The sequence below is a fragment of the Gopherus evgoodei genome, chromosome 7 (assembly GCF_007399415.2).
Source record: "Gopherus evgoodei ecotype Sinaloan lineage chromosome 7, rGopEvg1_v1.p, whole genome shotgun sequence".
NCBI classification, from domain to species: Eukaryota; Metazoa; Chordata; order Testudines; family Testudinidae; genus Gopherus; species Gopherus evgoodei.
The window spans coordinates 69,607,157-69,630,144 of record NC_044328.1 but is presented as its reverse complement, the minus strand read 5'-3'; the positions used below and the strand labels follow the sequence as shown (position 1 = coordinate 69,630,144).

Sequence of the window (22,988 nt, the reverse complement as noted above, 5' to 3'; positions counted from 1 at the left end):
ATGGTGCCAATGCATTGCCACTCCTGTGATGGGTGAGAAATATGCATAGAGATGCTCCTGGTCATAGAGTGAGTCCTTGTCCTGACTCATCCCTCGCTCTGACCATTAGATCGTGCTGCTGCTTGTGAAGTGCAGAAAAGCAGACAGCTGCAGTGATTCCATCCTCAAGAATTCTGCACACAGAAAGGCCTCAGGAGGTATGAATGGAATTTAAAGGCACCACAACAAAAGCCAGATGAAAGGAAATACCCTCCCGCCCACAACATACTGTTAACCTGAGGAGCTCACTGCTGCAGGATATTATTGAAGCAATTGTTTAGTAGGCAAAACAGGATTAGATAACTGAGGAATCAGTGAAAGCTCCTAAGGGCAAACAGGGACTACCCTGTAGAGTGTATAACAGAGATTCTTTAATTGCTACTGTGAATTGGATTTTTATGAGCATTTTTATGCATCTGCTGTGCCTTCCCAGCAATGTTCAGATTGCAATCGGCCTCTGCTGTTGAGAAAAACAGTTGCAGTTGCATGATCTTGGATTGATTTTACTGGGATTGATCTATGAACTCCTCACCAGATGGGAGTCTGGAAATCGTTTCTCCACATGATATAATACTGTTATTCAGATGCATTGTATGTGCATGGAAGTGGCCGTTCTCTGGGGGCATCTGTTACTGGTTAATTTTGGAGACTGAGGACTCAGATGGACCATTCTGCTCCAGCATGGCAGTACCTGTGCTGCTAGATTAAAGCAAATAAAGCCAATGCGTGAGTCTTTTAAAGAATCTCTCAGTGCATTGCTATTATTATTGCTTCTTGGATACCAGGGATGAAGTCCTGACTCTGTTGAAATCATTGGGAGTTTGGGTGATGACTTCAGCAGTGCTAGGAATCCTTCCTCCAGTATGTTGACTTTTCTCACAGGTGATGTACCCAAGGAATTCTTACTGACTTTACTTGCAGAGTAACTTTAGAGTCTTTGTGGCAAAAGAAGCAAGTGCTTGGCATTTCTTTATTCATCAGAATGGTGCTAGACCTAGTCACTTTCTATGCTCTGTAGAGGTTTAGGAAGCCATTTAATGTATCCCATATAAACTGAATCCAGTGAAACAACAGAACATTTGAGGTGAGCCACTTTTCTACATGGCTTTTCCAGATCTGTTTTTGTTCTTATTTTAATTTGATAATTCCTAGACAAAAACTGTTAAGATGGAGTTAAGGTTGAGAGTATGTAGCAGTAATGTAAAGGTAAAAAACATTATAACAACACTGCAATTATCCTAAAACCAGCCCAACAAACCCAGGAAATTCAGGGTTACTGTTACCTTCACATCTTTGGTTTACTTTTAAGTGTAAAAAATGCCTACATAAGGCACCAAAACAGACTTAAGTCCTGTAGTGATGCCATCCAATAACATACCACTATGATTGGGGCATTGTAGTGTTTGTGGACTCACATTAAATTGAATTGATTTTTAGACAGATCAAATTTTTCCCCATTAGTCTTCTGTTTATGGCATCATTACAAGGCAGAGTTAAGGTTGTTCATATCCACCACGATTTCAACAGCTTCCACCCCACCATCAACCTCAGCCTGGACCAATCTACACAAGAGGTCCCCTTCCTAGACACCACGGTGCAAATAAGTGATGGCCACATTAACACCACCCTATACCGAAAACCTACTGACCGCTATGCCTACCTTCATGCCTCTAGCTTCCATCCGGGGCACATCACACGATCCATTGTCTACAGGCAAGCACTGAGGTAAAACCACATCTGCTCTAATCCCTCAGACAGAGACCAACACCTAAAAAATCTCCACCAAGCATTCTCATAACTACAATACCCACACGAGGAAATAAGGAAACAGATCAGCAGAGCCAGACATGTACCCAGAAGCCTCCTACTGCAAGACAAACCCAAGAAAGAAACCAACAGGACTCCACTGGCCATCACATACAGTCCCGAGCTAAAACCCCTCCAACGCATCATCAGGGATCTGCAACCCATCCTGGACAATGATCCCACACTTTCACAGGCCTTGGGTTGCAGGCCAGTCCTCGCCCACAGGCAACCTGCCAACCTGAAACATTCTCACCAGTAACTGCACACCGCACCATAGTAACTCTAGCTCAGGAACCAATCCATGCAAGAAACCTCGATGCCAACTCTGCCCACATATCTACACCAGCGACACCATCACAGGACCTAACCAGATCAGCCACACCATCACCGGTTCATTCACCTGCACATCCACCAATGTAATATACACCATCATATGCCAGCAATGCCCTTCTGCTATGTACATCGGCCAAACTGGACAGTCTCTATGGAAAAGGATAAATGGACACAAATCAGATATTAGGAATGGCAACATACAAAAACCTGTAGGAGAACTCTTCAACCTCCCCAGCCACACTATAGCAGACCTTAAGGTGGCCATCCTGCAGCAAAAAAACTTCAGGACCAGACTTCAAAGAGAAACTGCTGAGCTTCAGTTCATCTGCAAATTTGACACCATCAGCTCAGGATTAAACAAAGGCTGTGAATGGCTTGCCAACTACAAAACCAGTTTCTCCTCCCTTGGTTTTCACACCTCAACTGCTAGAACAGGGCCTCATCCTCCTTGATTGAACTAACCTCGTTATCTCTAGCTTGCTTGCATATATATGCCTGCCCTTGGAAATTTCCACTACATGCATCTGACAAAGTGGGTATTCACCTACGAAAGCTCATGCTCCAAAACATCTGTTAGTCTATAAGGTGCCACAGGATTCTTTGCTGTTTTCACAGATCCAAACTAACATGGTTACCCCTCTGATACATATGCATTAACTGTCCATTTCTTACCTTACCATGGTTGGATTTCTTTTAACTATCACCTTATCTCTGAATTTCCTGCCTCCTCCTACTCCGTACTGTGGTAAACTCACTCCAAAAAAGTTTATGAACATAAGAACGGTCATACTGGGTGAAACCAAAGGTCCATTTAGCCCAGTATCCTGTCTTCCAACAGCAGCCAATGCCAGGTGCCCCAGCGGGAATGAACAGAGCAGATAATCATCAAGTGATCCATCCCCTGTTGCCCATTCCCAGCTTCTGGCAAACAGAGGCTAGGGATACCATCCCTGCCCATCCTGGCTAATAGCCATTGATGGACCTATCCTCCATGAATTTATCTAGTTCTTTTTTTAACCCAAAGGCTTGTTTGTTATGGTCTCAGCACTCAGGACTATTGTCAACCATATTTACTAGGTCTTCGCTATGGATCAACCAAGAGCAGGGACCCATTGTGCTAGGTGCTGTACAGACACAGAGCAGTAGACAGTCCTTGCTGCAAAGAGCTGACAGTCTAAATCGACAGGACAGATGAAGGGTGGGGGAAAAGAGTATATAGCTCACAAGAGAGATCGATCAGTGTGGTGGTGGTAAACACTATTGGGCCATTATCAGTCATCAGAAGCTCAGTTGTGGCTCTGTAGTGATTGTGCCTCCTACCTTAAGTACAGGACGGGAGGCAATGTGGCCTAATGGGTAGCGCACTGGACTGGGACTTTGGGGGGATCTGGGCTCTATTCCCAGCTTAGCCATTAGCATGGTAGGTGATGTTGGTCCAATCACTGTGCCTCTGTGTGCCTCAGTTTCCTCTCTGTAAAATTAGGCTAATGCTATTAACCTCCATTGTAAAGTGCTTTGAGAGCTACAAATAGAAAGTGCTGTGGGCTCTGATTATTGTAGATACAGAAGTTGGGGAATATTGGCTTTTGAGTAAAGAGGTTAGGTGGAAATCCCTGGAGTGTGCACTGTTCATTTTCCTCGTGTTGATGGGATGCTGAAGGTGTCTGTGTCTCTCATGCCGCCTGTTCTGTTTTCTCCAGCTATCCAGAAGGGTTTGGAGTGGATGCAAAACCAACACTGGCTTCCTATCGCCAAATTTTCCTGGCCCCGAGTGAAGAGGAAAAGGAGAGAGGAGACAGTCACCCTGCTCCAGGCAATGGTAACGTATGACCCAAGGAATTCACTGCCCCAGAGGAGCACGACAAGGAGCAGGTCTAAAGAGACCTTCCAAGCAACTTAGATAAGTACTTGGAAATAGGAAAGACAAGGCGTCTCTCTAATACTTTGGGACCAGCACACCTACAGCAACACTGCATGAAACAATGGAAATAACATATTTTCCTATGTAACAGCTACCTCAGAGGACAGAGGGAGCTGTGATGTGGTGGTCAGAGAATGATAGTAGGTGCTGGTATCACCACATTCCTAGTTCCTTCTGATCCTGAGATCTGCTGTGGTACTGGGAAGTCTCACTGTGCCTCAGTTTCCCCATCTGTGAAATGGGTACAATAAGCCTTCAATCATACATAAGCCCCTGTGAGGATTGGTGGTGCCACAAATGCTGTCACTTTGCAGAAACAATGGCAGCTGACAGCAGGAGGCTCAGATATTCCAATTTTAATTAAAAGCTTCATTTCCCACCCCTCTGCTGGGAGAGGAGAAACTTGACTCCATGGGAAGCTGCGCTGAACTGGGGATTTGAAGCAGCTTTTCAGTGCAATTTACTTTACTTTAAAAGGCTCCCAGTTCTAAAAGAGCTGCCACTCTCATTCTGCTCAGTGCAGCAGCTTACGGAGCCTCCCACGGCTAGTCGCCCCTCTCCCAGCACAAGGGTGGGAAAGGGCCTGCACTGGGAAATGAAGCTTTTAATTAAAATTGACATTTCTGAGCCTCCCGCTGTCAGCTGCTGTTGTTCCTGCAAAGTGACAGTATTTGTGGCACCAGCAGTCTGGCAGCCCAGCCAACTGGGAGAGCAGGGCACTCGGCAATTTCTACCTTCGTCTGGCACTTGTTAAATATCAGGAAATTTCACAAGGGGTTATTTTAGCTCACTTACTCCAGCTTCTCTTTAAGGCGGTATAAGTTATCTCTGCTCTCCACAGATTACTCACACCAAAGGTTATTGTCCAAACTATATCCCCCCCTGCCCCCCCCACTCTTTTGGGGTTTCCTGTTGTTTTTCGATAACCACAAACATAAACCCTAGCCTGACTTCCCTGTAGAGCTGGCTATTTCTAAGATTTTTCCCTGCTGAACTTTTAAACTCTCCCCTGAGTTCTCCTCTGCCTTAGAGAGATGCTCAATTTTTTATACTCAGGCTGTGATCCAGTTGGTCTGGTTTCCAGAGTGAGTCAGCAAAATAGCTCTGCATTTCCATGTAGAACATCCAGTCACAATGGTCACAACAGTTTTACAGTCCCTGATATATGGCTCACATCCTACCAGGGTTTCTACTGATGCTGTCTCAAGGATTAAAAAATGTCCTGTACGTGCTTTAAATGTTATACATCAAATGTTAAATGTCCACAGACAGCTGATCAGGTGCTTATCCAGAGCAATGCATGATGGGGTCAGCTGTTATTCCCACTGGTATTTTGGGGGTTGAATATGGAGGAAGAAAGGTCCTATTGTTTTATCACAAGGCAGTCAGTAATAAAGCTAAGAGGCCTTTGCAGATAGTGCACAAAAAAGGGTGATAATCTAGAGTAACTCCAGTGGCTTTAATAGAGTCACTCCAGATTGGCACCAGTATAACGGAGAGACACTTTTGGCTCCTATGCTGCTGACTTCATATTCTCAAACAGAAGGTCATTCCTCATTGACAACTCTTTGGTTTCTAGTTCAGCAAGAGATTCTGAAAACAGTCGAAGTCATCTGGAAGCAGCTCATTTCCCAGAGGTGGCAGGTCCTGGAGGACACCTACAAGATGGATCTCTCTGTGAAGCCGGGAGACAGAGAGAAGGAAGTGAAGATAGCTGAGATCACTCCTCTGTGGGAAGAGATGATGACGAAGGCTTGGCAGCACTTCATAGGTCTCTGTTCTTTAATGGAGCACTTACCTCAGCGAGCAAAAGCATTGCAGGAAGCATCCCAATTAATGGAAGGATGCTGACGCCTCAGTTATAGTCTCCCATTGCACATCACAGCCCAGATACCTTGGGTCCTCACTCTGTGTTTTTTCTCAGTCCAACTCCAGAATTTGAGGGAGGGATTCTGTCCCACATGCCAGCCCCTTTATACTGCTCTGATGATGTACAGGTACTGACTTGGTGCCACAAGGAGCTGGAAGAAGATTCCCCTGGTGCAACCACACAGCATAGGGCTCCTCAGAAATGGGCATGCCAGGGCCAGAGGGGAGCCTTGGCAGCATATACCACTGCAGTGATTCTGGGCGGTTCCAGATTGAAGAGCAGCTGTTAGGAAGCTGCTGTCCATTAGAGCATTCTCAGGGCTGCTCTAATTTATGCCAGGGCCATTTTGGCCCCCTGAAGCAGCCCACAATCCCAAAGGCACAAAACTACCGTTGCTTCCCATCCCCAGCGGATCTTACACCCCCAAGAATAAGTACCAGACTGAATATAAACTGAGTAAGGGCTGAGGAGAGCCCCATACAAATCTCACCCACAGACATTTGGAGATAAGCAGAGTGAGCTTCTCTGCAAATGAATGACCTCATGATTCCTGACATTCCTTGCAGTATTTGAAAAGCCTGGGAAGCTCTTAAGGGTTTGCCTAATAGTGCTTCCCATCTCCCCAGAGGACGGCACTTGGAGATGTTGGATTAATTTGCCTCCAGTGTCATTCTCTTCAGGTCAGTGAGTTTACACCCAGGGTACATTGGACCCCATTAATTTTGTTAGAAAGAAAGTAGTACAGGTGGATTGGTGGGGACGAGGTGGGTCTTACCCTAGCCAAGCTTATGGAAATACAAAAAATAGGACTTTGTAGTAGAAGCTGGTTGCAACTGTGTTTGGCCACAGAATTGTACAGTGTATGGTCTGAGGTAGTACATGGTCCACCGGCTACAGGGCCTGAGAAGCACATGCTGATGAGCAAGTGGGATAGCACAGTGACAAAGTACGTGGAGTTTCCACCATGATACTGGGTCACGTCCCATGCAGATGCCAGCCTGCCACTCGTGCTCAAGACTTGGGTCCACCTTTCCTTCCTAAGCATTTTATTTTCTGGTCTACAGCATCTGAGAAGAAGACTCTCCAAAGTAAAGCAACACCAGGCCAGTTCCAGAGCAAGCCCAGTTCCTGGAGCGAAAGCTTGTCTTCGGCTAGGAGGTTGATGCCTGGCAAGAATGTAAAGGAAACGGTGTGCAAATCTGAGGTAACTTCTGTTTCCCTATTATCATCCTACATCACCCACTCAGAAGCCTTGGGAGGATGCCATTAAGGATGGCTGGGTTCAGGAGGTATCAGCTAAGGTTGCCTGGGGTGTTCTCATATGAATCACATTAGTAATTATATAATTATAGGGATAAGTATAGTAGTAATTATAGGCATCTGTATTACCATTAAGCTTCCTTTCATAGATGTCCAGGCTAGAAATGACCATCATGATGATCTTGTCGGACCTCCTGCATAGAAGAGGCCAGAGAACCTCACTCAGCTTTAAACCCAGGTCTTGTAGTTGACCTCTAGGCTCTCCTTTAATCTTAGCAGGCTTGGTTCCAATCTCTTTATTAAAAGGCTTTTAATCAAGTAAGGCTTTCATTTAGCAGGACGCTTAATCACACACCTAAATTTAAGCCTGTGATTAGTCCTAGTGGGTTTAAAGTTAGGTGTTTGGTTGCACACCTTGCTGCATGGAGGCCTAATTGCAGAAAATAAGAATAGAACATTGCACTCTTCCAGTGAGGAGAGGGGTGAGGCATTCCCAGGTGTTGCTGCTACTTTTGGCTTAGATCACTGTGTGGAACCCATCTCTCTGTTGTGGTACACCCCTCCCCCCCATCAGCTGCCTCCATGGCACTATCCTCTCCTCCTCTGCCCACACTGGAGGCCCCTCCTGTGGGACTAGGTAGGCTGGGAGGAGAAGTGTGTATACCAGGTATGCGGCCAGAGGGGATGCATTTCACTGCCCTACCAGTTCCACAGCTGTTCTCAGGGAAAGACAAGGACAGCCAGATTGTCCATGCAGCTCCCCAAGAGGAGTGAGTCTGGATTAGTTGGGATCGGACCGTGTTAGCAGAGTATTCCTATCCTCTCTGGCTGAGAAACAATAATGGGGTCATGGCTCCCTCCAAGCACCTAGCAGACACTTGTCCATACCACCAATAAAGAGCACAGGTTAGTGGCTGTTAGCCGGCCCTTCTTAAACAGCCCCCGGCCTACAGCGGCAGAGGATGCTGCAGGGCAGGGTGCAGTGTGCTGGTAGGGTATCCTGAGCAATGCGCCCCAGCCTTGAGGATCCTGGATTTAATCCACTGGTGAATGTGTTACCGGTCTCCACCCTCCCTTGCTCATTGGCAGAGGAGATGGCTCTGTTATAGCCCCAGCTGGGATGCCTGGGCTCCTTAGGTCAAGCTGCACCTCCTTATGCTTTTATCTGTGGGGGCGTCCCTGGTTCAGTCCCCAGTGTGTCAGCCAAGATGGTGGCCCTCATATAACCACAGCACTCACCAAGCTTTCTCTGAATAATGTCCTACTCACTGCTTAAGATCTCTTTGTTGGTTACAGAGTGAGCAACTTCTTCCCAGGTACACATGTAGCCTGTGATGTCATGCTGCCAGAGCACCGACTATTTGCCCTGGGGTCTGTTTAATTATTTTTTAAAATTAATTTTGATTATTACAGCTGATTACACCTCAGTGAGCAATGTAATTGATATTTGTTAATGTATCCCAAGGAACATTTTGTACAACATGCTTTTTGCTGTTGAAGGTTAAAGACTTCGTTATTGGTTTTTCCCTAAATATGCCCACATCATTAGTTCCTCCAGTGAAAAGGTTGCCATCTGGAAAAGGCAGCACAGAGACATTATTCAGGCACAAGTGCATGAAATTGGTGTTTCTGCATCTTCTGTCTCTCTTCTGCAAGGGAGAGGCTTGTAATTAAAGGAGCTGGGTTGGAGGAAACATTACTCATTCGGTGTTATTCCTTGTCATGTCAGCGACTGACAGCTCTGCAGCACTGACAAATTGTTCCTCGCATTGAGCCACAAAATGACAATTCCAAATGTTCTTCTCTCTCCAACTTCTCTTTGCGAGAGTTAACAGAACTTTTCAGCCAGACCTACTTGAGAGACGAGAAAATGGATCGCCAAGCTTCTCTGCAGCCTGCAACAGTCCCTCTATCCAAGATCCATTCATAGAGTTTAGGGAGAATCTCCAGAAGTGCCTAAGTGAGTTAGGAACAGAGATCACATTGGTAGTCATTGTGTTCCCAACTCACTTAGGTGCTTTTGGCATTTTCATCCTGTGGAGCTCATTGGCAAAGTTCCCTTTGACTTCAGTGGATGGAGCCCGTGGTATAGTTGCAGATATAATATAACTCATGGGGCCAGATCCATCTCTGTCTTCTTCAGTGGCACTGCTCATGTGAGTAAGGGTGGACAGGAGTTGGCCTTTGGCTGGGTTGGCTGCTTCTTTGGTACAGTTCCCAGAACTGGTTTAGCTAAATATTAATGAATGGGAATACCTGCCGCCAAGTTGGGACCTTATGGAAATGTTGCTTAGTGAGCAACCTACTGGCAGTGCCTAGGGTTACGTGGAATTGAACTCAGTATCAGATTTTGACCTCTGCTCTTTTCTCCCTATTGCCAAATTAGTCTGTGGAGAAGGAGAAAGGGGGATGACATGTAGGGATTCTCACTTGTGTCTTTGCATTTGTTTTCAGCGCTACATTGTGCATTGTGTTATGTCTTTTCATGCTGCTTGAAAAGTTCAGATTCTTCTCTTACTTAGTAGAGCTAATTGGTAAGGATGTCAGGTCCTCACCCAGGGGGTCCGAATCAAGAGGATTACAGTGTATTTATGAAGCGGAAATAAAGCCTGAAATCAAACTCTCCATATCCCAAGCCTATTGTTAATGAACCTGTCAGTCTCGTAGGTGATACCTGTGGCCAATGTTTTCAAATTTAGGGCCCTTTTTAAAAAAAAAATTGCCACATAAAGTTATTCTTTGAGCTCCACATTTAGCCACTAAATAAAAGTGACCTAGTTTCAGAGGGTGCTGAGTACTTGCAATTTCTCAATTAATTTTAGTGGCTGTTGGGGATGCTTAGCAGCTGTGAAAAACAGGCCATTTTTATGTAGGTGGCTACCTTTAGGCACCTCAGTTTTGTAGCCTCTAGGACTAACCTGCTTGTGTGTGTGTATAGACATAGATATAGATATCTTTTTATTTGCTTTATTGTATTAGATTTATAGATTTGTATTAAAATAAGTTTTTACTGTAATGCAAGAGACCTACAGGCCATATCCTGTATGTTAAGCTAAAGCAAAGTTAGCATATCTATATTAAGACCTTTTATTCAGAAAGCAACGTTGACCTATATTTTGTTACCTAAATAGATGAGTACCCACGCCTATGTCTATGACTTTTTATTTAGACTGATAGACAATGACGAATGGCATAGGGGGGGTTTCCCACAGACTTAACAAATGCACCACAAGAGACTGATGTACATACATGCCTGTCATCAATACACACATACATACTAGCCTATGGGGTAAGTGTAATCTAACATTTCTGTGGGTGAGGAATGAAATTTGGGCATAAGAGGAAGGAGGTCTGATGTTTGCCGTATAAAAGAGGAAACCACCGCAATAGAGGATCTCCATTTTCTCACTAGCTTTAGATCTTCATTTTTCTCTCTATCTCCATTTCTGAGGGCTTGGCTACACTCAAAACTCCAAAGTGCTGCTGCTGGAGCACTGCCGCGGCAGCACTTTGAAGTGCGAGTGTGGTTGCGGCACCAGCGCTGGGAGAGCTCTCCCAGCGCTGCAGGTACTCCACCTCCCCGTGGGGATTAGCTTGCAGCACTAGGAGCCGCCCTCCCAGCGCTGGGGCACTATTTACACTGGTGCTTTGCAGCGCTGTAACTTGCTGCGCTCAGGGGCGTGTTTTTTCACACCCTTGAGCGAGAAAGTTGCAGCGCTGTAAAGCGCCAGTGTAGCCAAGGCCTCACTTACTTCTTCCACTCTATCTATCTACGATGGCTGCTACTATTTGTAGGCTAAACTTGTTCTTCGTAAACTTTAAGTTTCGAGGGAACTAGGCTAAGCTTGGTTTCCCTAAGTTTTATTCTTTGTTTATTAGGTTTTGATTTAAGTTTAAGATAGTCAAGTAAACCCTAGTCAGCTTTAACAGCTCTTAGCATTTTCTAAGCACTGCATCCCTCACTCAAGAATTGAGAAACCTGAACTGCAAGGCTGGTCCTGTGTCTCTTACCACCAAGTTGTCAAGGAAGGGTGTGAGTATATTAACCAAAGCTTTGTTACATATAATACTATATTCTCATATGTATCTTTTGAATAGCAGTAATGCAATTGTAACTTTGTAACTCTTGAGTATTTTACCTTTTACATACTATTATTGATTTTAATAAAAAGTCTTTAAGGCTATATCTGTCTTAGTGTAAGCTTCCTGTCATACCCCTGAGGGTCCTTTATAAATTCTGTGAAGCCTGATTCAGCACAAGAACTTTTATCTTCTGATCAAACAGATTGGCGAGCCTAAACCCATACTAATTATTATTATTAGTAATAATAATTATTATTAAAATAAAATAAAATTACATTAATAAACTAAATTCCCATATTATCCAAATTAATATTATCAGTACACCTTAAAACACGCTTCAGGCTGGCGAGCCAGGCAGGATGCTCAGAGTGTGTGACAGGAATTTTCAGAGATTCCAGGCATCCTTAGACCCCTGAAAATCTCACCTGAGACATAAGTAAAGAGTTAGAGTTACAGGGAGTTAGAGAGCAAGATTTGTGTGTCTTGCTAACTCGCTCTTGAGAGCACAGGAACCTGATTTCCTGTGGCTGCGGCTTGGTAGCAAGCCCAGTATTTCTGTTTTGTATTGTGGTTTAACTTAAAGTTTTGACTTATAAGTTTTGAATTTAATCTTGCAAGATAAAGTAATAGTGATGTTATTTAATGTGATACGCGCCTTTAAGGGGCTTTGTTGGAGATTGAAGCTGTAACGAATGATACCGATAAGATATAAGCAGTAGCACCTGGCCAATGACCCACACTGAGTGGTGGTGGGGGAGTTGATAAATCTATGTATTAATTGCCACCAAGAGGCCACTATAATTCAGAACTTGTATAGTTCTTCACTCCCCACAACTCTCCTGGGCTGCACCTCTGATCTATCTGCCTCAGTATCCCCAGATATTTGGCAGGTCCCGACAGAGGGAAAAGACCTTTCGATCAGCTATGGGGATGGCTTGAATTCCCAGTTCAGTCACGGGCTGTGGCTGGCCCTCCACAGGAGCTTCCCAAGCAGGTCCTTCCCCTGCAGCCTCTAGCCCAGAATGAGCTGGGTTCCCTCCCTTTATACTACTAGAGCACTTGGAGCGTGCCCAGTCTTGCCAGGGAGGTGGGACTGCCTCTGTGAATAACATGGACTTAACTCTGTCTGGGCTAGTGCCGGGTAAGCAGACTCCATCACAGTAAGATAAGATAAAATATGTAGGACCACTGGTTAAATAGTAGGGAAAAAACCCTTAAAACCCAAACATCCTAGCACCAAGTACAAAATTCCTGTTTCTTTTTACTCAAGGCTAAGTTCTGTGGACCCTAATTGAGCAAAACTCATGTTGGAATCAAGGGAAAATTTTCCTGAGTCAGTAAAAACTCAGTGAGGACCTCATGATTTACCTCACAGAAACCAGAGATGGAAGGGCTCTGGTTGGGTTATTAAATTTATTCCTCTGCTCCCCAGAATGTAGCTAATGGAGGGTGGAGAATTATCTGTATTTGATGTGAACAAAAATATATTTCTAATAACTTTCCCCCAAAAAATTGTTGTTCATAAAAGAATCCTAATCCATTGAGCTGGACTGATTTACACCAGCTGAGGATCTAGCTCTCCATTCCTGCTGCACCTTTCACCCCAAGATCTCAAAGTGCTTTACAAACAATGAATCCAGCCCCCATTCCCACTGTCCAGCTGTTCATCAGTGGGTATTCTAATGGGCAGAGTTCTCTCATTAATGCCCCAGCTCTGTCCACTAGCCCCCCACCCCCTGTGCATTTGTTGCAGAACATGTGCAGGGTTAAAGAAGAGTTTGCAAAGCCGATTGATGGTGTTTGTGGGAGGAGGGAGAGAATGAGCCCAGTCTGGTAATTGCTCCATTTTTCCTACTTGGAAGCCTGAATAACCATGCAGGAGCCACAGGAGCGCTGTGCCAAGCCAGCAATTCTTTGAGATCTGTCAGCTGGCAGAGGTGGAAGGATTTTCCCATGTCTAGCTCCATTCCTGCCTTTCAGAGCCATCTCAGAGGGGAGAGTTGGATGAGAGCTTATCTGCCCTGAGGGCTCTCATACTTGGTCCTGCAGGGTTCTGATCTGCCAGCCAGTCTGTTGACCCTCAGTACATCTGCTTGCACAGGATTTTACTGTTGGGAGAAGGAGGGTTATATTTATATTTGATTTTAGGGTTAATGTTGGCTGATTAATTTTGTTTAGCTCTTTTAACAAACTGCATAGGCTGCCAGAGACAATTGTAGTAGGTTCCTTATTCTTTATCTAGTTCAGTGTGGTTTTTTTTTTCTCCAAGGCAAAGATGCCTTGAGGGGCTGGGGAAAAAATAAATCTTTTTAACTCTGAACTATGGAATAAAAAGCTTAAGATGAGCCTGGGCTATTTACGCTGCTCGAGCAGAAAAAACAGACTAGCTTTCTGGTCATTTTTTAGTCTGAGGTGAACAAAGGGTGCGAAGAGTCTTCACTCATCTTTGGACTCTTGTGCATGAGGCCAAGCACAGTATTTCTTCTTGGGGAGTCTAGTATTGAAGTCACTCAGCAAGTGGACCAGAAGCAGCATAGTGGGGAGCCTGTCTCTAGCATGCTGGGAAAAGCCAGCAGAGTGTGCAGCCCCTCCTCAGACGCCTTTTGTGGCCGTATGGTCAAGGACCCAACACTCCTCTGACTGCGAGATCCTAACATTCAACAGAATGTTATCAGCACTTGCATTAAACCCACAAACAGTGGTGGCAGGGCAGGGTTGTGACTGAGGGTAGATCAGGGCCCCTTGACTTCAGTGAGATTGAACTGAAGTAACTACAGCACCTATATTCTTTATGGTCCCTCTGGCTAGGTACCTATATGCTCCCATCACTACAGCCTCACAACACCCTGCTAGACAGAGTGTTAGTTCCATTGCACAGGTGGGGAAATGAGGCATAGAAAGACTCTGGAGCTTTCTCAGGGTTACACAGTGGCAGAACCCAGCCTTGAACCAGCTATCCTGAATCCCAGGTTGGGATTTCTTAACCACAAGCCTTTCCTTCCTCCTCTCTGGATTGGAAATTAAGGTTGATGTTTGCACCGCACTTCCCAAACAGTGCTGGAGACACCACAGCAGAAAGAAAGACTGCCTGTTCTGAGCAGTGAGCTATATAGGTGCTCAAGCAAAGAGATAAATACTGTTAGATGGACGACAGAGGGAATTTGAACTGAAATGGAGAACCTGCTGATTTCTACAGAACATTTGAGAGGCAGAAGGAACCTGTTGATTATAGCAGCCTACACAGTGTGTGAACTGAAGATGGGGATAGATGAAACAAACACTTTAAAGCAAATATTTTTCTTACCAGTCACTCTGGTTTCCTCAGTTACTTCAAACCAAGCTAAAACAAGCAAACATATAATTATGAAATTTCTTTGCAAAGTGCATCATTTGTGTAACATCTTTATCTTCATAATAGAAAGATAATTAACATAACTACTTATCTAATTAAGTTCATTAAGCATCCACCAACAGTGCACCGTGAAGTTGACATTATGTTCTACTGTCAACAAATGCTTTGAGTAATTAAAATGTAAATTAGCATGCCATTAAATGCACAAGGGAAGTGTGGAATCTCATATTAATTTTAAAACTGCTCATAGCAACATAACTTTTTTTTTCCTGCAATGAAAGTAGGCACTTTGCTATTAATGATGTATATTAAACAATTCCTATTATAATAATATTGTCTTGTTTGATAATTGGCTCACAGCTAAATTACACTGGCCTATAGCAAGCTGGAGAAAGTTAAAGAAACTTTAAACAAAAAAAAGGTTTTAGTTCCTCTGAAACAAAGATATCCAAGTAACTGTGTTCAGTTCAGCAGAGGTGAAAGCAGATGTGTGGTGGGAAGTATTTTGCATGAGTGAGCTGGCTAGAAACTAGATAGGGAATAGGTCTAGCAGTACAGATATGATCCTAGGGTAACTGCTGGAAATCTGCTGGGTTCTCAATGATAGAGTTGTGAGGTGGAGAATTTAAATTTGCAAAAATCCAGAAGTTCCAGTTTTTTTGCAGTTAGACACCAGGGTGATAGTTGCAGCATAAAAGCCTGAATAGAAAGTGGTGTGACTATTGGCAGCACCTCTTATATTAAATATTTTGTATAAAGTTACTCTTTTGAATAGAAAGTGAGGATCTAGTGGGAAGCATAAGTATGGGAAAGCAGGAGACTTAGTTGTATTTATTGTTAGCAATGCCAAAGACTAACCCCTCCTCCCCCGCCAAGGGAGGTCAGCGTCATTATCCCCATTTTAAAGATGGAGAAACCAAATTCACACAAGAAGTCATTGTCAGAGCCAGGACTAGAGGAGCCAGGTGTCCTGTTCCCCAGGTTTGTTCGCTGCCTACTAGAAGATAGCCTACTTCTTCTTGTGTTAATTTCCTAAGTAATTTTTTTATTGCTATAAAGTCAATGCTGCTTCCAGGCTGTCTGCATTTAGCTGTGCAGTATGCTATGGAATTCTGTTCTGTAAGGTCAGACACAAACACTCTACTTTTGGTTTTTCCTCTGCAAAGCCATCTTTGTGTATCTGGTAAATTGAAATGTGGGGCTCTTTCTCATTAAGTTTGCTATTCCCCAACCAACTGGTGATGCCAGGAATCTGTCCATGATCCTTAAGAGCAGTTGGCAATATGCATTAGCCTCCTAGAGGGTCGAAGCACAAGGCTTACATGCAGCACTTAGCTGCTGGAGTACAGTCTGTTGAAAAGCTAAATGAGTTTTGGCTATGTAATGTACAATCAAATCTATGTAGTGATGACAGTGTTGTGATTAATAAGAGTGTGCCAACAGCTCTCAGTGGCAGGGGTGTCTGCTAGTGAAAAAGGGCAATGAACTCTCTTTTTATGCTAAAACAAACCATCCTTTTCTTTAGCTTGACATTTATAACCTGATGAATAATAGAATGCACCCTTTGCAATGAAGTGACCATCTGGCTCCACTGTTCCAGCAAGTCACTAGAAAAGAAATCTGATCACAAGACTTAAATATGGCCTATTGGTTAGAGCAGAGGACTGGGTGTCAGGACTTCAGCAATCTATTTCTCATGCTACCACAAATCTTGGAGCCTCGGTTTCTCTGTCTGTAAAATGGGGAAAACTATCCGTCCTTCACTGAGGTTAGACTGAGTGATAGAGCCACTTCAGCTGTCCATGGAAGAATTCAGACCCTTTCTTTTGCAAGTGAATTGTCCATGATATAGTTCTGGGTTTTGTATGTTTGTTACTTGTAAGGACTTTTTGATGCCACGTCGGACTTTCTGTTCTGTGTCTGTACAGTGCCTAGCATAGGGGGGTTCCTGGTTCATGACTGGCTTCTGGGGGCTACGAAAATACAAGTAATAAATGATCATTATGATAATAGTCCCTGAAGCAGGCACAGAGACTGTTGAACAGTGAAAGCACACGTGTTGCATGTGTTTTAAAAATCAGTGCATACGCCCAAAGTCTTTTAAAATTCTCCTAACTTTGAAAAAGCACAACAGTTTCCCAGACTAGTAGGAAGCATCCCTATGATGTAGGGACCAAGCTAAAGCTGTTTAGAAAAATCCCAGTTTTTATAATGGCAGGGGATAGTGAGTGCATTTTTCCTTGTTTCATTCTGGAAAATGGCTGAACAGTTTCTCCTCACACTTTTAAAACACAAAACTTCCAGACTGAGACCAAATGTGCTGGATTTCAGCCTATAAGTAAAAGATTGAGACGAATAACTGAAAATGTGCTGTTGGGAACCAAATCAGAAAAGCATTAAAGCCCTTAACATTGAAATGAGTGAGTCTAAGGGTATGTCTTCACTACCGCCATATCGGTGGGTAGCAATCGATTTCTCGGGGATCAATATATCGTGTCTCATCTAGACACGATATATCGAACCCGCTCCTGTCAACTCTGGAACTCCACCAACGCGAACGGCGGTAGCGGAGTCGATAGGGGGAGCCGCGGACATTGATCCGCGCCGTGAGGGCAGTAGGTAACTCGATCTAAGATACTTCGACTTCAGCTACGCTATTCACGTAGCTGAAGTTGCGTGATCTTAGATCGATCCCCACCCCTAGTGCAGACCAGCCCTAAGTTCACACTTACAGTGCTTTCCTGAATCAGGGGCCCTAGAATGGAAACGCTTTTTTGCTACCTCAGCTCTAGCTGTCACTCTGCCTACAGTTGTTGCCTTTCCACCCAAAAACCTGTCTACCCAGTCCAACTAGAACAACAGAATAAGTTTAAAAGCCAGTCCATTGCAAGACACTAACCCTTCCTGTAAGTATAATAGCATCACCTCCTTTCATACACTGATTCCTGATCCATCAAAGCAATCAGTACATTGGTCCTGATCCTGCAGTGTAGTTATGTGAATGCTCCTTACTCATATGCATAGTCCCATCAACTCCACTAATGCCCGTTAATCATGGGAGTAATTCTGACATGGTCACACACAAGTTTCCATGATTTCCAATAAATCTGCCCTTTCCTGTATCTTTGGAATCATCCTCTCCTGCAATGCAATCTGTACTCATCTCTTCAGTCCTGCCGATCAAAGGCCGGAATATTCTTTGCCATTATTTCTCCAACTGAAATCTGTGCTGCTTTCCCTGAGGAAGTGCTATTCAGATCAGGGTGTGGTGAGAGAGAGATGCTAGGCTGTGAGGTCTACAGCCAGGATCATCTTCATTTTTCCACTCCAACATAAAACACATGACAGTACCGTCATAAAGCACAGAGAGGGCATGAGTCTGCTTTCTTTCCCACTGGTGTAAATCAGGAATAACTCCCTTGAAGTCAGCAGGATTGCACAGGGCTAAAACCCATGTAAGCGAAGAGAGAGTCAGTTCAGTAATCACCAGTGTGTAACTTGGTGCAGTTCCGGAAGGCACTCAGGTAGTGGTGTAAACAGAATGGGATAAGACATGGTATTCACACCTCCATATTAAAATCATACATCTATGTGCAAACTACTACAGCTGGTGGCAATACTATTTACATAGGGGGGAGGGATAGCTCAGTGGTTTAAGCATTGGCTTGCTTAAACCCAGGGTTGCAAGTTCCAATCCTTGATGGGGCCACTTAGGGATCTGGGGCAAAAATCAGTACTTGGTCCTGCTAGTGAAGGCAGGGGGCTGGACTCAATGACCTTCTAGCAATAGGTATAGCTCCAATTATTATTATTATTAACATTTCACCTAGAACTGGACTGGAATTTTCCATCCAATTTAAGCACATCCTCTTTAAAATATAGGCATTATTTAGACACCTATGGTCTGATTGGGAAAAAAAAAAAAGGACAAGCCAGACAAGAGACAATCCTTCCAGCAATATGAAATGTGACATCTGTCAGATCAGCCCTGTTAGAATAGCATCAGGCGTAACGATGGTCAGTTATGTACAATATCTTCCATTGTTCTTTGCAGTGTTGTCGTAGCCAGGCTGATCCCAGGATATGAGAGAGACAAGATGGTGATGTCAGGAGATTGAAAGCTTGTCATTTTCACCAACAAACGTCAGGCTAATAAAAGACATTATCTCACCTACCTTGTCTTTCTCAAGTTAAAGCTGCCTTGGTCTCCCCTCTTGAGTTATGGGTGGGCAAAACTGTTCTGAAGATGGCTAGTTTAACTTAATCTTAACAGCTCTTTACTAGAGCTGGCTGAAAATCTTCTGCTGAAACTTTGTTTCTTTGGATGGAAAATTGGGGTTTTGACAATTTTTTGAGGGGAAGGGGTGGAACCAAAACGCTTCAAACTGAAACATTTTGACTGGAATCTGGGTTTTTGGCAGTTTTTGACACTTTTTTTTTCAGTTTTTGGCTGAAATTTTTTGATGTACGGTTGCTAGAAACCAAATGAAAAGTCAGCAGTTTCTGCTGAAATTTGACAAAAATGAACATTTCTTTTTCTTTTGCTAAAATTTTCCACAGGAAAACAAAAATTCCACCAGCTCTTTTGCTTACTTAGCAGATGAGTTGAGACATGAGACCTCTTTCAAATGACTGAAGTCCTCTCTACTCTTTGTGGATATTAAATCTCCCCTCCTACTTTTCATAAAACCAAGGTTTTTCCTGGAATTTTGACTAAAACAACTCCCTCCAGCACTGTTGTTAAATGTTCTGGCTAGATGCCAAATCCTATCTTAGCGCTCGTTATGCTGCCTGCAGGGAAGTGGACCTAGCATTATAGTACTGGATTGGGACATGAGAGATGGATTCTATTCCTGTCTGTCACTGGCCTGCTGGGTGACTGTGGGCAAGTCATGTCAACTTCTTGTGCCTCAGTTTCCCCATCTGTTAAATGGAGGTGACCTCTGTTGTAAAGTGCTTTGAGGTGCACTGATGAAACGCACTATGTAAGAGGCAGGTATTAGTTTTGCTATATGTATGTAAGTGCTGTGGCTTGAAAGGTGCTTTATAAATTCCCCTACCCCCACACCCTCCCCCAAAAAGGAAAAAAGAATTAAATTTGCAGACACATATCAGCAGTTGGAGGCCCTGATTCAACAAAGCACTTAATCACATGCCTCACTTTAGGCACATGAGTAGTCTCATGAACTTAAATGGGACTGCTCATCTGCAGAGATGTGCATTGCTGGATGGGGCCAGAGCATTCAGCACCATGCAGAATTAGCCCAGACAGAGGATCTTAGACATGTGGGCTCTCAATTTGGCACTTCTCTTGGATAGTAACCCCCCATTTCCTGAGCTACTGGCTTTGGAACGTACTGTGTGTGAGAGGGATCATTGTATTGTGGGCCTATAATTCCTCTAAAGAAAGCACTAACGTGCAGAGCTGCAATGACATCATGTTTCTTTAGGAGAGAGCTGTGTATTGACCATGCAGTGTCTGTATCATGCAGTAGGAGCTTGTTATGGCAAAACTGAATTTTTGTGGACTATGGTGGTGTTTAAAAGTCATATAAAAATCAGATATAAAACTTTCCCGAGCTCAGCACAGCAGGATATTGATAACTTAATAGTCACACTTCTTGCTGCGCATTTATTACAAGTAATACCTCCGGTTCCTCTCACTGACAGAGACTAGGAGAAATGGGTCTCTGTTCTTTCAGTTTGCTTATGTTGTGCATTTGCCAGTTCTTTATGTTCTGTCCATTTCCCCTTTCCCCAGCATTAGTCACTTTCCCCTGTTGTTTGCACGGACCTTTTGCACAACAAAAGGGGGAAGGGAAACATTTTTTAAAAAACAGGAAAACATGATTGTAAACCCAGTTGTACTGTAAAACCACAAGAATTGGCAGAGGACTTGGGAGCAGAAAAATAACCTGAATCTACTTGTAATGTAAGTGATGAGAAGAAGGCGTCTAATGGCTTGTCAATACAAAACATTTAGTTTTCAGCAAGCTGTGGTGGGAATCTACCCCGCATTAGCCTGCCATGCACTGACTATCCAGGTGGACTCTGCTGATGCGCATTAACAGTTTGTTAATGTGCCTTGATTTAGTCCTGTTGCAAAGAGGGCTTGATCAAAGTGCGCTAGTGCAGGGTAGATTCACACCCCAGTTTGCCACAAACTAAATGTTGACATAGAGAAGCCCTAAGTGGGACTTGTAGCAGGGTGATGTATTCCTTCATGTTAAGGGCATCCGGGGCTGCCATGATCATCTAGTCTGACCTCCTGCATAACACAAGTTAGAGACTTTGAACCAGTGAGACCTGTATCAACTCATGCATGTGACAGCCTTATCTTAAACTATTACCATCCAAATACCAACAGTTCAATATTAACAATGACAAAAACTAAATGATCACTTCCAGTTTTAGCCAGATATGATACCACAACACCACTGTGATTATCCACAGGGCAGGGTGTTATGTTAAAAGATAAACCTACTTATTCCGTTAAGGACACATTATTTCTGGGGATTTTTTAAACTGGAAAACCATTATGTCTTTACTCAATAGCAGACAACTGCAAGCCTGATATAGTTATTAATATTCCTAAAACATGGTCAGATGCAATTGGTTTTGGTCAGAGTATTGGAGAAATGGTAATCAGTTATCTAGATATCTGTTTAATATTATTATTTATATTATCACAGTGCCTAGGAGTAACCCTCTGTTTTGCTGGGTACATCTCTGATGCATTAATTTTATTCCCCCATTAACCTCCTAGGTTTGTGTTGTTTTTTTTTACCTTTTTTCTAATTTTGTGACCACATGCTTGACTTGTGGTGGTTATCCTCTGGGGTTTGCTCCAGGATTGGTGGTTCTGGTTAGATACATCTTCAATATCAGTCCCCAGCTGACCACAACTGATTGTTAGAGGAACCCTTCTTCCCTCAGAGTCAACTTAAAGATACCTAAGCACTGCCAGCTCCAAAGCACCTAAACCCTGCGAGGCTGGAGCCTTGTCCAGAGTCCAGGGAAATCAGTGAGCGTCCTGGAGCAGATCTCTGAGGGCGATGGACCATCGCTGAAACGCCCAACAAGGACTTCTTTGAAATGGCTGCTGTTGGGTCACTGACCTGGTCTGGCCTTTCAGAACTCTGGGGTCTCTGGCCGTTGCTGGCACATAAAGGAGGTTCTTGTCTGATCTGTGTGGTTTTTGCTGTATTTCTGTAAAGCTGGGACCTGAGCTCCCCGTTTTGCCCTGGGCCCAGCTTGGCAACGTGGGAAAGCGATTGCTGTCTAGGTCAGTCTTTATGGGAGTTTTATATGAATTTATGGACTAGTTTTGTGAGGCCGCAACTGTGATTACAGGTTTAATGATGCTTCACACAAACAAAATGTAATGGCTTCCATCAGTGTAAAACAGGAGCTTCCTGCGGGGAAACACCACTAAATGGGACTTCGCGGCAGGAGGACGGAGTTGGTTCTCTGCCAGCAGCAATTGGCACCACATAGACCTTGTGTGTTAACTCAATTATAGCACAGCGCCAGCAGTAGCTAGGCAGTTTGCTTTGAGCAATCGCTGCCCGCATGGCTCGGAGTCCATGAATTTAAATGTTACCCATCTGATCCATGGCTTTGGGTTGAGAAGGACTGGGATTGGCACGCTCACCTCAGTGCCTGGACTCAGAGCAATCTGACCTCCCCCAACCCTGGAAGAGCACAGTGTCTCGGTTCTGGTGGGACAGAGGTCTTTGCATGGTAGTGGGACTTTCTGCAGTCAGTCGTTTATTTATAGGAGATGGCTGAAAGGAGCACTCGTTAGCACCACCTGTACGGTCTGTGCATTCAGTGCCTTCCCAGCAGCAGGGCATTTCCCTCTTTTCTTCCAGTTTGCCAGAGGGTCATATTTTCCTGTGCTCAATACATCTGAGTGCTGTCCTCACCTTGCCCTGCACTTCTGAGATCTTTTCCAGCCAGTCCCAGCAATCTGTCAAAGAAATCATGGCCTGTGATACTCCCTGCAACTTCTCTGGTGTTCAGCAAACCCCGGCCTCCTTCTCTAGCCATCTCCTGGCTACAAGTTGCCGTCTATAATTGCTAAGAGGGGGAAAGTTCTTTGTCTGTTCTGTGTGCATGCAGCTGCCACATTGGGGCACCTGTTGTATACACAGGTACCGATATTGTTCTTTCGGATTTGTACTGCGGTAGTGCCTAGGAGCCCCAGTCATGGATAAGGATGCCTTGGTGCCAGGCGCTGTACAAACACAAAACAAAAAGACAGTCCCTGCCCCAAAGAGCTTCCAGCATAGAAGGTGTTAAAGAAAGTGAGCATCTGACTG

At 44.1% G+C, this 22,988-nt stretch overlaps 1 protein-coding gene across 1 annotated transcript in view; it reads left to right on the top strand.

Moving 5' to 3' along the window:
- Nucleotides 1-22,988, top strand: part of WDFY4 (WDFY family member 4) — a 255,320-nt gene that overhangs the window by 135,946 nt on the left and 96,386 nt on the right. The window contains 3 exon segments of the mRNA XM_030569859.1: nt 3,879-3,997; nt 5,679-5,870; nt 7,034-7,173. Coding sequence (XP_030425719.1) covers nt 3,879-3,997; nt 5,679-5,870; nt 7,034-7,173 — 451 coding nt within the window.